This window comes from Teleopsis dalmanni, chromosome X (genome assembly GCF_002237135.1).
Source record: "Teleopsis dalmanni isolate 2A chromosome X, ASM223713v2, whole genome shotgun sequence".
Lineage (NCBI taxonomy): Eukaryota > Metazoa > Arthropoda > Insecta > Diptera > Diopsidae > Teleopsis > Teleopsis dalmanni.
Genome location: NC_051848.1, coordinates 69,531,900 through 69,544,897, shown reverse-complemented (window position 1 = coordinate 69,544,897; position 12,998 = coordinate 69,531,900). Strand labels below are relative to the sequence as shown.

Here is a 12,998-nt window from a genome sequence, read left to right as displayed (position 1 = left end):
TGCAAACGCTAGATTATCTTCGCATTTAATCTGCGTTATTTATGATTTTTTGAGGGAAAAAAAGTACCCGAAATATGATGCTTCAAATAGAAACAATATATAGAGTCAATATTTTTTATTTATTTAAATTACAGGCTAATATGTTAAGTAAACCAAATCCCTAAAAATTATATCTTCTGTTAGTTATTTTCTCTTCAATAAGTCCGATAAAGTGTAAATTTGAAACTATTTACCTTATTCGACTTTATCAAAAAACTAGAGAAAAAATTATAGAAATACCTTAGATTTTTAAAGAAACTTCATTTTTGAATTTTTTTAATATTAAATTATGCATTAAAAATAAAATTTTTAGTTTTTAAATTTAATACAACATTTTTGGCTCAGTTTATTCCAACCCTTTTCGACCTCAAAATTTTCGGTTTACCTTTTGGCTTCAAATTTTTGCCTTTACAATATCACTTCCATTTCCACAGTCTACAAGAAGTGCAAGATTTGTAGCCATTCAAATTAAAGTTCTGGCTCTTCTAAATTACCGGATATATTTTTAGTTTTAAGTCTTTCAATTACGACAATAAAATTGACGTGAGTTGGTAGAAACTGTAAAAAACCACTCATTGAAGGGTGAGAATACTCATAATGATGTTTTTGAAATATAAATCTACTAACCAACAAATATACTAACTACAAAATCTTACAGTTGTAGGTATGTCAGGAATGGCCTTTGGCCTATCAATTTAATTGGTTGGTTTAAAAGCTAATGGACGACTTGAGCAATGATGATGGAATCAATGTGGGAGAAGACTCCGATGACGATTTAAATAATGAAACCATCTTTCGTTCTCGTAGCGACGAAGTTTTTAAATCATTAAATGAATTGAGAGAGAAAAATCAATTATGTGATGCTGTTATAATAGTATCAGATGAGAAATACAATGTACATCGACCTATCATGAGTGCATGTAGTACGTACTTCAGGTAATCATCTTTATTTGAATTATTCTTAGAGTTTATTGTTACTTTGCTAGCATAAGTCTTAAATATTCAAAACATGATCATTTTCAATACTAGAGTTGGTACTTGAAAATTTTTGTAACTTCCTACATACCTCGTATCCACATAAAAGACAAGTGTTTTTAAAAAACATGATTTTGCTATGTTACAGATATATAGATTGTTAGTGAGTCGTTCATTTTTGTTAGAAATTTTACAAATCATTCATTTTGTCATATATTCATATATTCATATGACAAAATGATCGTTGTATGTGCATAAACACCTTCCATTCCTAAAATCAAAAGCGTATGTGTTCATATTTTAAATAATGAGCTTAGTACAGGTGGTATTTTTAACAAGTGGGGTAATTTAGTCCATCTTAGATAGAGTGCTAATAGTTTATGTATATGTACGCAATACATATTGCACCAAGAGATCTTATTTAGGCTATACCATTTGGTTTAGCAGAAGCAAGGTTAGGGAAATATATGTCAATTCTAGCCAAAATTTGGCAGTTTTTGGGATATGTTCACCCAAAAAATAAAAAAATTCAATCATGACACATGCTATGGATAGATAGATGATGACAACAGCTTTAGTGAACTTTATAAAAAATATTTGAAGGATTAGTTAAAACTGAAAATAATAGGACATTAGTCTGTGGATTCATGTTACTCTGTTTTACTTAGTCTACTCTATTCTTTCGATTCTTTAGATTTGCAACGTCTGCCATAACTTATAAACTCAAATTATCTGATTTAAATGTAGTCTTTGTTTCAGAGCCCTACACAACAAGCTTCCATAAATTCAATAATTAACAGAATTTCTAATAAAACTCTAGTAAATACTTAAAAAGTGTCTTAAGTTTTTTATCACTATTTCCACCAGGGATCCCGTTATAACCTAACATATATCACTATTCACTTTTTGCTTCCGCTGCCTTCAAATCCCTATTAATCACAATATTCTAACCTATGACCAAACGTAGGATATTCAAATGCCAAGACAAAGATTTCGAAAAATTTAAATAATTTTTACCTCCGAAAATATTTTTTATAAAAAACAATTGAATGGCATTTTGAATTCCTCTCTTTTTTTACTCTCTCCCTTCTTTAAAAACGTTTGAATTGTAGTCTTTAAATGGAGGATTTTCCTTTCTAACAATTTTAAACATATAAAATTTATTGTTTGCTTAGTTTCCTCAAATTTTTTCAAATTTATATTTCTACAAAGTATTTAAGAAAACTAGATTGAACAAATAAAAAACAATCGACTTGCTTTCACTAAGTATGTTAACTAACTTAGTGAATAGTCTAAAAACATTTGTCTTTGTATCGTTTCCAGCGTCGTTGTCCTAAAGGATCTTTCATTTTCCGACCATACTACATTTATGTATCCAGAGGGTACAAAAAAGGGTCAAAGATTATTTCCAACACTTTTCGACCAGATACACTCTGTTTATGGTCTTTCGAGGATGGAGACGTAATACTTATTTGGACAGCAATCCACTTTCTGCAAAAACTATTACACTCTGTTAGCTGCATTTAACACATTTAAATAGATGTCGAGAGAATTATGAAGAAATGTCTTGTGCCATTAGCCTTTACTTTATCGATTGTTCCGGTCCATTAACTTCCTAATTTCTTCGATAGCATCAAACATATAAAGTATTTAATTGAGAGGTAGTTAATTATTAAATTATAAAATACTAGAGAAGTAAGATAATTTTCATATTTGATTGGAAAACGGAATGTTTTAAAAAATTAGGCTTAGATTCAAATCACTCAAATTTTTATATTTATTTTTCGTCAAATTGAAATATTTATAGACAATGATAATAGATAGTTCTGAACTTTTTTAGTTATATAAATTTGCTAAAACCTTAGTTTCACTTCCTATTAGTTTCATTCTGATCGCACTGATAACATTTAACTTGACATCAGAAAAGAAGACCGGATTTACAGTGGATATATATAGTCATATATAGACTGTACACTGAAAAGAACTCTGAAAGTTCATCATACCTTTACAGTATTTTTATAAAGGGTTCCACATATACGTGGTGTGATCAAAAAGTAGCGGGAGTTTATTATACCTTTAGAAAATGTTAACTTAGTTCTCAATTTTTATCTCTCTTTCAGTAGACACGTTTTTCGGTGTATCTTTTAGTTCGCTCTTTATCATATGTTTAAATATGTTGTTCTTTAAATTTTTTTAAATTTGGAAGAAAGTAAAAAATTACAGTACAACATGTCGGTATAATAGGATGCTTGTGACACCCTTTCCTAATGCCATGTTTCGCAACATAGTTTAGTTTGTTAGTTCAGCAAAGCAGGATTCAATGGTTTCCTAACAAATCTGGCTGTCATTCTTTTCACGCCCAAAACATTCCTAATAATCATTTGACCCATACTATTGTCGCTATTTCTTAAGACAGCTTTGTAATTTTAGTTTATCTACAACGTTAGGCGATTAAAGTGTTACCTATTGAAGCGACCATATCTATTTGGTGTGAAATTATTTTTTATTAATTCAAATTACAAAAATTTGTTGAAATAATCAAAATTTCAGAATGCATTCACTATAGCTCGATGTGGTCACCTTATGCCTTGACAATGGCCTTCAAACGGTGAGTTGCATGCTTCGTGAGTGTGTTCCTCTGGAATCTTGACCTATTTTTGAAAAATGGCTTATTTCAGCGCATCTGTACTATCATATTTTTTAGTCACCACCTTGTTCTCAAAAATAACTCAGATGAAATAATCCAGTGGATTTGCATCCGACGAATTCGAAAGGCCTTTGTGTGGACGAAATTAAGTGTGCAACGACTTTGTAACAGTAAAGATGCTGTAAAGTTTGCAAAGTCGCAGCGCTTGAGATGGATAGGACACACCATCAAAATGCCGGATAATAGACCACAAAAGTGAATACAGTTAAAGCTCACCCCGAGCTGTTACGCTGATGATGATAAAGGCCAAGTACTAATATCCATTTCGCATAAAAAATTGACTATAATATCATGTGAAGCTTATGTGGGGAAATACTTAACGGAAATATATTATTTATATATAATTTATTCATAGATATATTTTTTATGTAGTTTTTATATTCGTTTGAGCGTTATTAAAGCTTTAACAAGCCAAAAGATAAATTTTTTTAAGGAAGTTTGTGGTCTCCTCATAGTCTATTTAAAGATTTTAGTCCTTTCATAGTCCATTTGTAGAATCTAACGTAAAACGCAAAAACTTATTTCTGGAAGAATAGCTTTGGTTTCTGATATTTGCTAAAATGGTTTTAATACAAAATCTATTTGTCTGTTTTTTTTTTTTTGTGATTTTTATACCAATCAATGTATTTACATGCCTCAGGTGCTTGAAAAAAATAGAAAATAAAAACGAAAGGTTCAATTTCGATTGAAAGTTTTGTTTAATTTGAAGTACAAAGTTTATGTTTTCCATTATTTTTGTTTCAAAAGTTGATTCAATTTTCAATTTTGCTGTTTTTAGGGCTCAATTTACTGGTTTCAATAGTGGCATATCGGAATATGACAAGGAAGTGAGCCGAAGAGTATGCATTCCTGGAATGAGTGCAGCTATTATGGAGCAATTAATTAACTACGCCTATCTTAGACGATGCCAAATAACAGAAGATAATGTCCATGAATTATTGGTATCTGCTGATTATTTGGGAATGATGGGCCTTGTGAAGCTTTGCGAAAGAAAAATGACAAAAATGCTGTCACCAATAAATTGCGTCGATATTATGAGTTTTGCTAGGTGAGTTTATGAAATAATCAAATATTTAAGCCATTTTTCTTATGGAGTAGGTTGAAAAGCACGAACATCAATCTATTGTACCTAAGCCAAATGCTGAATGGATTAATTTTTTAATAACCACATACAAATTTATAGCTTAATTAACATTGTGGGTTTCTAAGTCAAGTGCATGCAGCAGAGATTTCATCTGAATTGTATTTAATCGCAACCACTAACGTATTACCTCACAGTACATTTTCTTTTCGTCCTTCAAACACTCAGCCTACTTTTGACGACGGTGTCTCCTTTTTCCATCATAATTCCTCTTAAATAATTTTTTTTTAATTACTTTCTACTCAAAGCTATTTCATTTCTGTTATACTCGCAGGTTTCGTTTTCTTGACGCTTTATATGACAAAGCACGTATGTATATGTTACGTTACTTTCCAGAAGTTGCGTTAAAAAATGAGGACATAATGGAAATCGGATTAAAGGATTTCTATGAGATCATAAGCGATGATGAATTGAACACACGGGAGGAAGATAGTGTATGGAAATTATGCATTAAATGGATTGACTATGATCCCGTCAATAGAAAAAAACATGTGGCAGACTTAATGCAGGGTGTGCGTTTGGGTTTAATGACACCGAAGGTGAGTATTAAATTGGAGCACTTCAATAAATTTTTAAACATTAGAAGTATTTTAAAGAAAATTAGAAACACAATTTAATTTCCCAATCAGGTTCAATCAGGTTATTTTATTATATTCAATATTTAACAGAGCTTCTCTTCGTTTAAATAAAGCAGATATGGAATACTTTTCATAATATGCTTCTTAGAGATTAGAGTTGTATCGAGTTTTTTATTTGAAGAAGGGCAGTTATAGGTGTTTGCCATTTATTGGTTCAATTTAAAAATCAATCACTATCATCACTATAATTTAAGTAGTATGTTAATTTCAATAACTGAAAATAAAATAAATATTCAAAAAGTATTATTATAAAATGTATTTGGCGATTTGTTTGGATCACAATTTTCCAATTTTCAGGCAATTTTATTATGCGACGTTATGGAATATCAAAAGTGCATATATCACCGTTTAGTAGTTCTGATGTGTTTTGATACTAAGGTAGCGTCGTTCTTATCCTATATACCTAAGGTCGTTCTTATCCTATATACCCAGATATAGGATTTGCAATGAATTTTTGAAACACACTACGCAATTGATAAATACTATTACTTCTGTAAAGTGTAGATTTGAGATATAAATGGATTGCCTTACTATAGACAGACTTAGCAATTTATGTAGGAAATGTTCAATTCACTTATATTTTTCCTTCTTCCTGCAGTTTTTGCATTTTTAGTTAAACAGGGTACCCAATTTATTTACATTAGATAGGTTTCGGATAGTGACATACCAAAATCGCTACAAGTTTTCTCACTACAGTTCTAGCCTTTACGGGTAAGATCCACGTGTTCAAAATGAAAAATCATATTTTATGCTTCCATATAGTATATAGATCATTCCTCTATCAATAGATCTTTATATAGATCTTTCAATATTTAAATATCTTTTAAATAATACGATTTATTAAGTTCTCCAAAATATACCACAGTTTCCCATTTCACTTTATCATTTGAAACAAATTTGTTTCCCTAGCGCCATCTTTGGAAACAGGTAATAGTCACTGGGAACCATCCACCATATAGTATGGTAGATGAGGAAACAATTCGCACCGCAACGGTGCACTATAATACAACTATAATATTAAAAAACATAATATCACTTTTATAAGGTACTTGCTTATATATTTTCGCCTATAGTGAATAGCAATAGTGTCTTATGCTCCTTATTGTTAAATACCGAGTACCATTATATTTTGTTTTGATTAAACTAAAGTCTGTAGACTAGGAGCTAATATTAACAAAACCAAAACTTCTAGCTATCACTAAAAATACAAAATAGTATAGTTTATCTTGACTATGTATAAAAATATTTCACTTAAACTATTACTATCAATACTTAAAAACTACCATCGATTCAATATTAAGGTAAAAAGTAAATACAGCTAAAGACGTTAGGGAAGGAAGACTAGTATATCTTCATTTTCACTGCGGTGAAAAATCCATAAAATATATCTCACTATATATTTATTCAGCTGTAGTTGACACAGTCCTTCTATATAAATAATTCTTATGGTAATCTATCTTAAATAATACGTATAAAAACAATAGTTTTAATAAAACAAACGATTTTCATTTATCCTGGTCTATTGATTAGCAACAGACCAAGGGGCATATTATGATTGCAGTCACGTCACACAGTGTTGTTGCTTTCAATTTTAAATCATGTGAGCCTGTCAGTGTCGACATATCAATTTTTTACTGTATTATTTAGAAATATTTTACTATATTTAGAATTTAGAATTATAAAATGTTGTTATATTACTAAAAGTTTCAAATTCTTTCTAAATAAGTGATAAAACAAAGTGGAAACCCAACTCTGCTTCCAAGTATAATTTGTATTAAAATAAAATAATTGCATAAAAATGGAATTACCTTCAAAGAAAGAAAACTTTAAAAGTGAATGAGAATTAAAAATTCAGTTATAAGTTGGAACAGTGTTAAGACTTATCATACCTATAATTGAATTTATAATTCTCAATAACTTCTCTTATATTTTTAATATAAGTTTGTATGAAAATTTTCTTCCGATATAATTAAGTTTAATGTAAATTCTGTTTAAAAGTAAAGATTGAAGTAGTTAATTTGCTATTTTTGGAAAGAATATTGTAAATAAATTCTATAAATGAAGTTTATGTTTCCAAAAAGAAATTATGTAATGAAATTTTGATTATATGTTATACCGATATTTATTATTATATTCCTTCTTATTCAGCAATAAGGGGGGAAAACAAAGCAATACATTGCTGAGCGTTTCCAGCAATCGCTTTTAAAATTTTTCATTTCGCCTATGGAAAATAAAGATAAATGTCGACATAATTAAATTAATATCTTTATCAATATCATTGTTGTGTTATAATGGACCCATGGTTGCCATTTGAAAACTTTTTTCTCTACCAAAATTGGTTAAAAAATATACCATTTTTGTAAAAAAGGACCCAATTCTTTTTCTATTTTCTTTTAATAAGAAAATGCAATATATATAAAATATACAAAAGATATAGAACAGTACATAAATAATCGGACTATTTTTTTACTGGACATACAAACTGCAAATTAAATTTTTTTATTAAATATATTTAATTTTTTTAAAAAATATATATTTATTTTTATTATATTATATAAATATAAACATTACATAAAAAGATATATTACTTTGTCCGATTGAGTTGTCATTCTTTTATTCCTTTCTTCCCGTCTTTACTACGACCGTCACGGAATTAGTCAATTTAACGAAAACTTGTGCTTGAAACAAGCATTTATTTCAGTATATATTTTGTTAAATTATTATTTTATATTCGCTCTTTGTGGCATGCCCAGTTTTTGACCGACTTAGACAAAGTGACAATAAGTAAAATGTCAAGTCGCAGCAAAATATCAAGCAAATTTAGTCAAATTCAAGTTGGGTAGATAATGTGTACTCCATCCATCTACCGACAACAACTCATAGATGGCACTGAGCTAAGATATTTTTTTATTTTTATCTTCAAATTTAAACTGTATATGGGAAATAACAAAATCCATGCATTGGTAAATATAAATATGTACCACGATTCAGACCTGATACTACAAGCGTACATATTGATTTATTAGGTATTAGCACTTAATAGACAATCGTTTCTAAATGTATTCATAATGCGTCATCAAAATCCAATATTTCTGGAACTCAAGTCAATAGGATAGTAGAAAAATTTATTTAGACTATTGAATTTAACAAAATTCTTAATTAAATCCTGATGCTCGAGTAATCGGAATCATCCCAATCACTAAATTAACGATTCTCTTATATTTAAATTTTTTTATTTAAAAGTTGATTTATAAGGTATTAAAATTGTGGTCTTTGATCCTTTATTATATGTTTAGCTTGATTTATAGCTGTAAAGTTTGAAAACTATTTTGATGGGACTTAAAAAATTATTTTATTAATATAAAAACATAACTGAAAAATTTATAGTGTTTCATGGAGGATGTGAAAGAACATCCTTATGTACTAGATTGTGAGAAAGCCAAGCCATTAATCGTAGAGACTTTCAACTTTATGTATGATTTGGATATCATGAATCCCGAATGTGGTGAGGTAATATTTATTTAAATAGATTTATTAATTATAATAGATAATAATATGGATTTTATGTTGAAGGTAGCTACTCCACCGCTCGCAATGCCACGCTTGCCACATGAAGTCATATTTGCTATAGGTGGTTGGAGTGGTGGTGCATCAAAAGGTAGTATTGAAACATATGACACGCGTGCCGATCGTTGGGTAGTTATAAATGCTGAAGATCCAGCAGGACCTCGCGCCTATCATGGCACTGCAGTTCTTGGTTTTAAAATATACTCCATAGGCGGTTATGATGGTGTTGAGTATTTCAACACATGTCGTGTATTTGATACCATCAATAAGACTTGGAGTGAGGTTTGTAAACTTGTCAATTTGATATGTAAGCGACAGTATAATTATAAAAATATGTAAATATATTTTTCTCTTTGTTTTTTATTTTTAACTTTGTGCTTAGATTGCGCCTATGCATTGCCGGCGATGTTATGTTAGCGTGACTGAACTTAATGGCTATATTTACGCTATTGGCGGCTACGATGGACATAATCGTTTAAATACTGTAGAGCGATATAATCCAAAAACGAACCAGTGGACCATAATAGCACCAATGAATATGCAAAGGTCTGACGCAAGCGCCTGTACACTCAAGGGTAAAATTTATGCTACTGGTAATATTTTCAAATTATTTAAATAACTTTCAAATTAATGTCTTAACAGTTTCTTTTTTTGTGGGGGAAGATACAAATAAACATTGTGCCAAATGTAATTCTATTCATGGAATTAAAGAATGTTTAATATTTTCTTTGGAGAAACAGATTAAAGTAAAATAAATTATTTGTGGCAAAAATCCTTTTAAGAATGTTTATAAATTTATATGATTGAATATTCGCTTTCACTAAATTCTACTGGAAATTTCTTCTAAGAGTTCTATTAAACTGTCTTTGGATTAAATCGTCTTCGTTTGGCAAAGAGCCTTAGAAACATTAGAAACAGATTCTTTTTAAAAGTCTTATTTTGTATTTTTATCTCTTGGCAAAAGTATTAACTTATAAATTTTTTGGACCTTTTTTAATGCTAAGTGTATCTGCTATATTCGACTGTTATGAAAGACTGTTTCTATTCATTTATAGTGATAATTTTTCATATATATTTTTTTTGTTTTATTTCTGTGGTGAGGAGGTGGAAAGCTTTATGAACCGTCAAACCGACCCTCGTCGGAATGGTGTGCCCTGACTCCTTAACATTAATATGTAGTATACGGACTAAAACACCCACCCTTCGGCGAGACTTATCCCCTTCAGTACCGCTTTCGTATTACTTCGTGGAAGATCTCTTTCATGTTGGCATTTCAAGTCATGCTCTTGTGATTTTTGATCTGCGTCCAAATCACCACTTTTCACCGCATTTTCTTGGTGTCTGATTCTTCATATTAATCTTAGTGTTAAAAACGTGAAATATAATTTGAAATAATCTTGTTAAATAACTTGATTATTTTAGACATCTCTAACTTTTTTTTTAAGGAGGTTTTAATGGACAAGAATGTCTGGACAGTGCTGAATATTATGATCCCAGAAGAAATGTATGGAATCGTATACCGAACATGCATCATCGCCGTTCTGGTGTATCTTGCGTAGCGTTTCGTGGAGTGCTATATACAATAGGTGGTTTTAATGGCACTTCTCGACTAGCCAGCGGTGAACGTTATGATACTGAATCCCAAGTTTGGACTGATATTCATGACATGAATTATTCGCGAAGTAACTTTGGCTTAGAAATTATTGACGATATGATATTTGCAATAGGTGGATTCAATGGCGAAGGCACAATATCACATACTGAATGTTATGTGGCTGAAACTGATGAATGGTAATCAACCTTTTTGAATTGAATGAAAAAGAAATATATATGAAATAATTAATTATTTTATTACTAGGATGGAGGCAACCGATATGAATATTGAACGATCAGCGTTGTCTACAAATAATGTTGGAGGTTTGCCAAATATACGTGATTATATACACAAAGAACGTGATCGCTTAATGGAGGAAAGACGCCAACGTATTTTATCAGGTACTATAAACCGTGAAGTATCTGATACCGTCGCTGCTATAAGAATTGTATCACAAAGTAACGGTGACGACGACTACGATAGCCCAACAGATGATGAAGATGCTGATGATGAAGAAGAAAGCTCTGTTGAGGCTTCACCCTCAATACATGAAATTGTTGAAGCACATAGGGACGGACCACGCAGACTCTCAATACGATATCGAATACATGTACGGAGTACTCGTTTCGGAGTTACTGATATACATGAAATGAATTTACATAGAAATTGAATTTATATTTGTAAAAATAATAAAGTTTAATAACTTCAAATAACTTTTTTATATTTATAGGAGATTGCTGATTAATACAACTAAACATTGAGTTTTTAAGTAAAACCTAATTAGGAAATATCTTCACATTTACAAGGAGATCACTGCTTGACGCTATTAATAAAATGGATTTTTAGGTAAGAAGAAAGAAACCAAGAAAGATCTTGGGTTCTTTCTCTATAGTTAAAAAAGTATCATTATCGTTAAATTTTTGAGGACGCTGTTTATAAATGCGACTTAAGTCCATTTTATTTTAGGTTAAACTCACTACACGCTATAATCCAAAAGTTACGCATCTTCAAATGTTTGAGAATACCTTATATACACAGCAATACAAGAAAGCAGTTATCATCAGAAATCTGAAAGGATTGCTGCTGTAATCAATGCAACAAAAATCTGGATTTCCAAGCGAAAGGTACAATGAAGAACAGAAAATGTATCCATTTTCGAGCTATGATTGCTGAGGAATGCAACTAACAGCTGGACAGTTGGCTGGAATCCAAAGACAACACAGATTTTGTGGAGAAATAATGTAACTAAAATTTGGAATATTAAGTGAAACATAAAAAAAAAAATAAATCCAAAGAAGACGTAGCCGTTCATTCTTATATCAGTTGCCTTCATTCATTAGACGTTTCAGTAAAACTTGTAATGACCACAATAAACGCCTTCAAAGACAAGAATTTCCATAGAATTTCCATAGAATCAAAACTCATAAGAGATCTGAATCCACCTTCTTATGCAGAGATAAAGGATGAATTAATCAAATAATGGAGCCAAAGTATATTCTTAATTAATATTCTGCACTTATTTTTATTGTAGCCATGACAAGTACGTACGCACTACTACCAAATATATTTGAGTGAAAATAATACAATTCTTTAATTTTTAAAAGCAAAATTTTTCCCTATAATCTAAAAAATTATCATTGCTCTACTACTTGCATTAAAGTTTGGAATCTCCTGAACAATTGAATAATAGAGTATACAGCTGAAATATTCAATGCTTTGATTTCTTTAGAAATATTTCTGAAATATTAAAGGAAAATCAACTTTGACTTGATAAAGAAAACTTAACGTATCCAATTTCAACGTCCCATAAAGTTAATACATCTATATTTAATCATCAATATAAATAGAATAATGTCATTAGACGAATTTTCTTAATCAATACAATCAGCTTTTTGAATGAATTTAGTAATAATGGAAAAAAAACCCTTTTGCGATATGCTCAAGTTTTTAATTCCTAATTCTATACTCTATTTGTCTAATAGAGCAAATTCTTAGAATTCCTACTCTAATTAATATAATATAATACGAAGAAATCTGAAATATAAGGGGCAAAAGCGTATGCCGCAATGGAGGAGTGGTGCGAATATATAGCCTAGCCCTCTCAACTGTTAACCTCACCTACCCATAACGCATTTACATACGAGGTTCTGGTGAACGAGTACAGGTGGTATAACCTGAAAACATCTAGTGTGGCTTCAAACACAAACTGCAGTACTAAACAAAATTCCGAAAAAACAATTGTGAGGGCATCACCTGAATCATCTGAATAATATATAATACATATAAAATCAATGGAAATAAAATATTCGCTAAGCTTCGGTATTAATATTTGCATCT

At 30.3% G+C, this 12,998-nt stretch overlaps 1 protein-coding gene across 2 annotated transcripts; it reads left to right on the top strand.

Annotated features, from left to right (window-relative positions):
* The first annotated feature begins 347 nt into the window (after nt 1–347).
* Nucleotides 348–12,242, top strand: LOC119689124 (kelch-like protein 10). Of its 2 annotated transcripts, none has more exons than XM_038103872.1 (11): nt 348–621; nt 698–975; nt 4,500–4,769; nt 5,137–5,401; nt 8,888–9,010; nt 9,074–9,349; nt 9,450–9,660; nt 10,516–10,858; nt 10,926–11,341; nt 11,392–11,507; nt 11,628–12,242. In XM_038103872.1, the coding sequence occupies exons 2-9, from the start codon at nt 758–760 to the stop codon at nt 11,329–11,331; spliced, it is 2,112 nt and encodes a 703-aa protein (XP_037959800.1). In that variant the 5' UTR covers nt 348–621; nt 698–757; the 3' UTR covers nt 11,332–11,341; nt 11,392–11,507; nt 11,628–12,242. The 2 variants fall into 2 exon arrangements, with proteins under 2 accessions (XP_037959800.1, XP_037959799.1); XM_038103871.1 differs by having other exon boundaries at nt 10,513–10,858.
* Nucleotides 12,243–12,998: the final 756 nt, after the last annotated feature.

Bases quoted from the DNA above. Each gene is read 5' to 3' on its own strand.
- LOC119689124 (XM_038103871.1), top strand. From the start codon at position 758: ATGGACGACTTGAGCAATGATGATGGAATCAATGTGGGAGAAGACTCC. The intron at 9,011-9,073 runs GTAATATTTATT...TTTATGTTGAAG, and splicing joins TGAATCCCGAATGTGGTGAG to GTAGCTACTCCACCGCTCGC. The intron at 10,859-10,925 runs GTAATCAACCTT...TTTTATTACTAG, and splicing joins GTGGCTGAAACTGATGAATG to GATGGAGGCAACCGATATGA.